Source organism: Opisthorchis viverrini (genome assembly GCF_000715545.1).
Source record: "Opisthorchis viverrini unplaced genomic scaffold scaffold18818, whole genome shotgun sequence".
Classification (NCBI taxonomy): Eukaryota; Metazoa; Platyhelminthes; class Trematoda; order Opisthorchiida; family Opisthorchiidae; genus Opisthorchis; species Opisthorchis viverrini.
The window spans coordinates 1-582 of record NW_008762459.1 but is presented as its reverse complement, the minus strand read 5'-3'; the positions used below and the strand labels follow the sequence as shown (position 1 = coordinate 582).

General features: G+C 50.2%; 1 protein-coding gene across 1 annotated transcript; it reads right to left on the bottom strand.

Moving 5' to 3' along the window:
• Nucleotides 1-149: 149 nt before the first annotated feature.
• On the bottom strand, nt 150-512 carry T265_12350 (hypothetical protein; the record flags this gene model as incomplete). The annotated part of the gene is made up of 1 exon (XM_009179810.1): nt 150-512. The coding sequence occupies one exon, from the start codon at nt 510-512 to the stop codon at nt 150-152; it is 363 nt and encodes a 120-aa protein (XP_009178074.1).
• Nucleotides 513-582: the final 70 nt, after the last annotated feature.

The window sequence follows — 582 nt, the reverse complement described above, 5'->3', positions numbered from 1 at the left end:
AGGTAGCACAGTGGTTAAGGCGCGGAGCTACTGACTGGGGCGTTGGTGTTTTGAACGGAGTCATGGCTCGTGGTATGTCTGTTCAGACAGCTGTCTTCCTGAGTCCACTCACATGCCAGAGTTTTCTGTATCTCTGTTGTGTATTTGGCTCAGGTACATGATTGGTTTGGCTGCCTCCCTTTTGCGTGGCACGTTGTTTCGTTCGCGTCACGTCCATTGGTATGCCTATATGCTAGATCTGTTTGAGTTAGTTTGTCTCCGTTTCCTGTGAGATTGTGTTGATTGATTCGGTTGCTGAGCGTTGTTTCGTCCCACGTATGTGTCGGTTCCCTTGGTCGCGTGAGCTGATGTGGATTATCGCTGCGGTTTATTTGGGTGAGACGTTGTGCCGTTAGTTTTTCGAGTGTCGTTTGAATGTTTTGCGTGGCTTTTGGAACGCGGTGGTTGTCCACTGCGATTTCTGGGTATTGTGGCCGCAGATCGTTCGTGCGTCGGGCTTCCTGGTGGGACATTGGTGTAGTTTGGTTCTTTGGCTTTGACTTGTGACAGTGTGCGTATTGGATTTGGGTGGGGCTTGTGTGT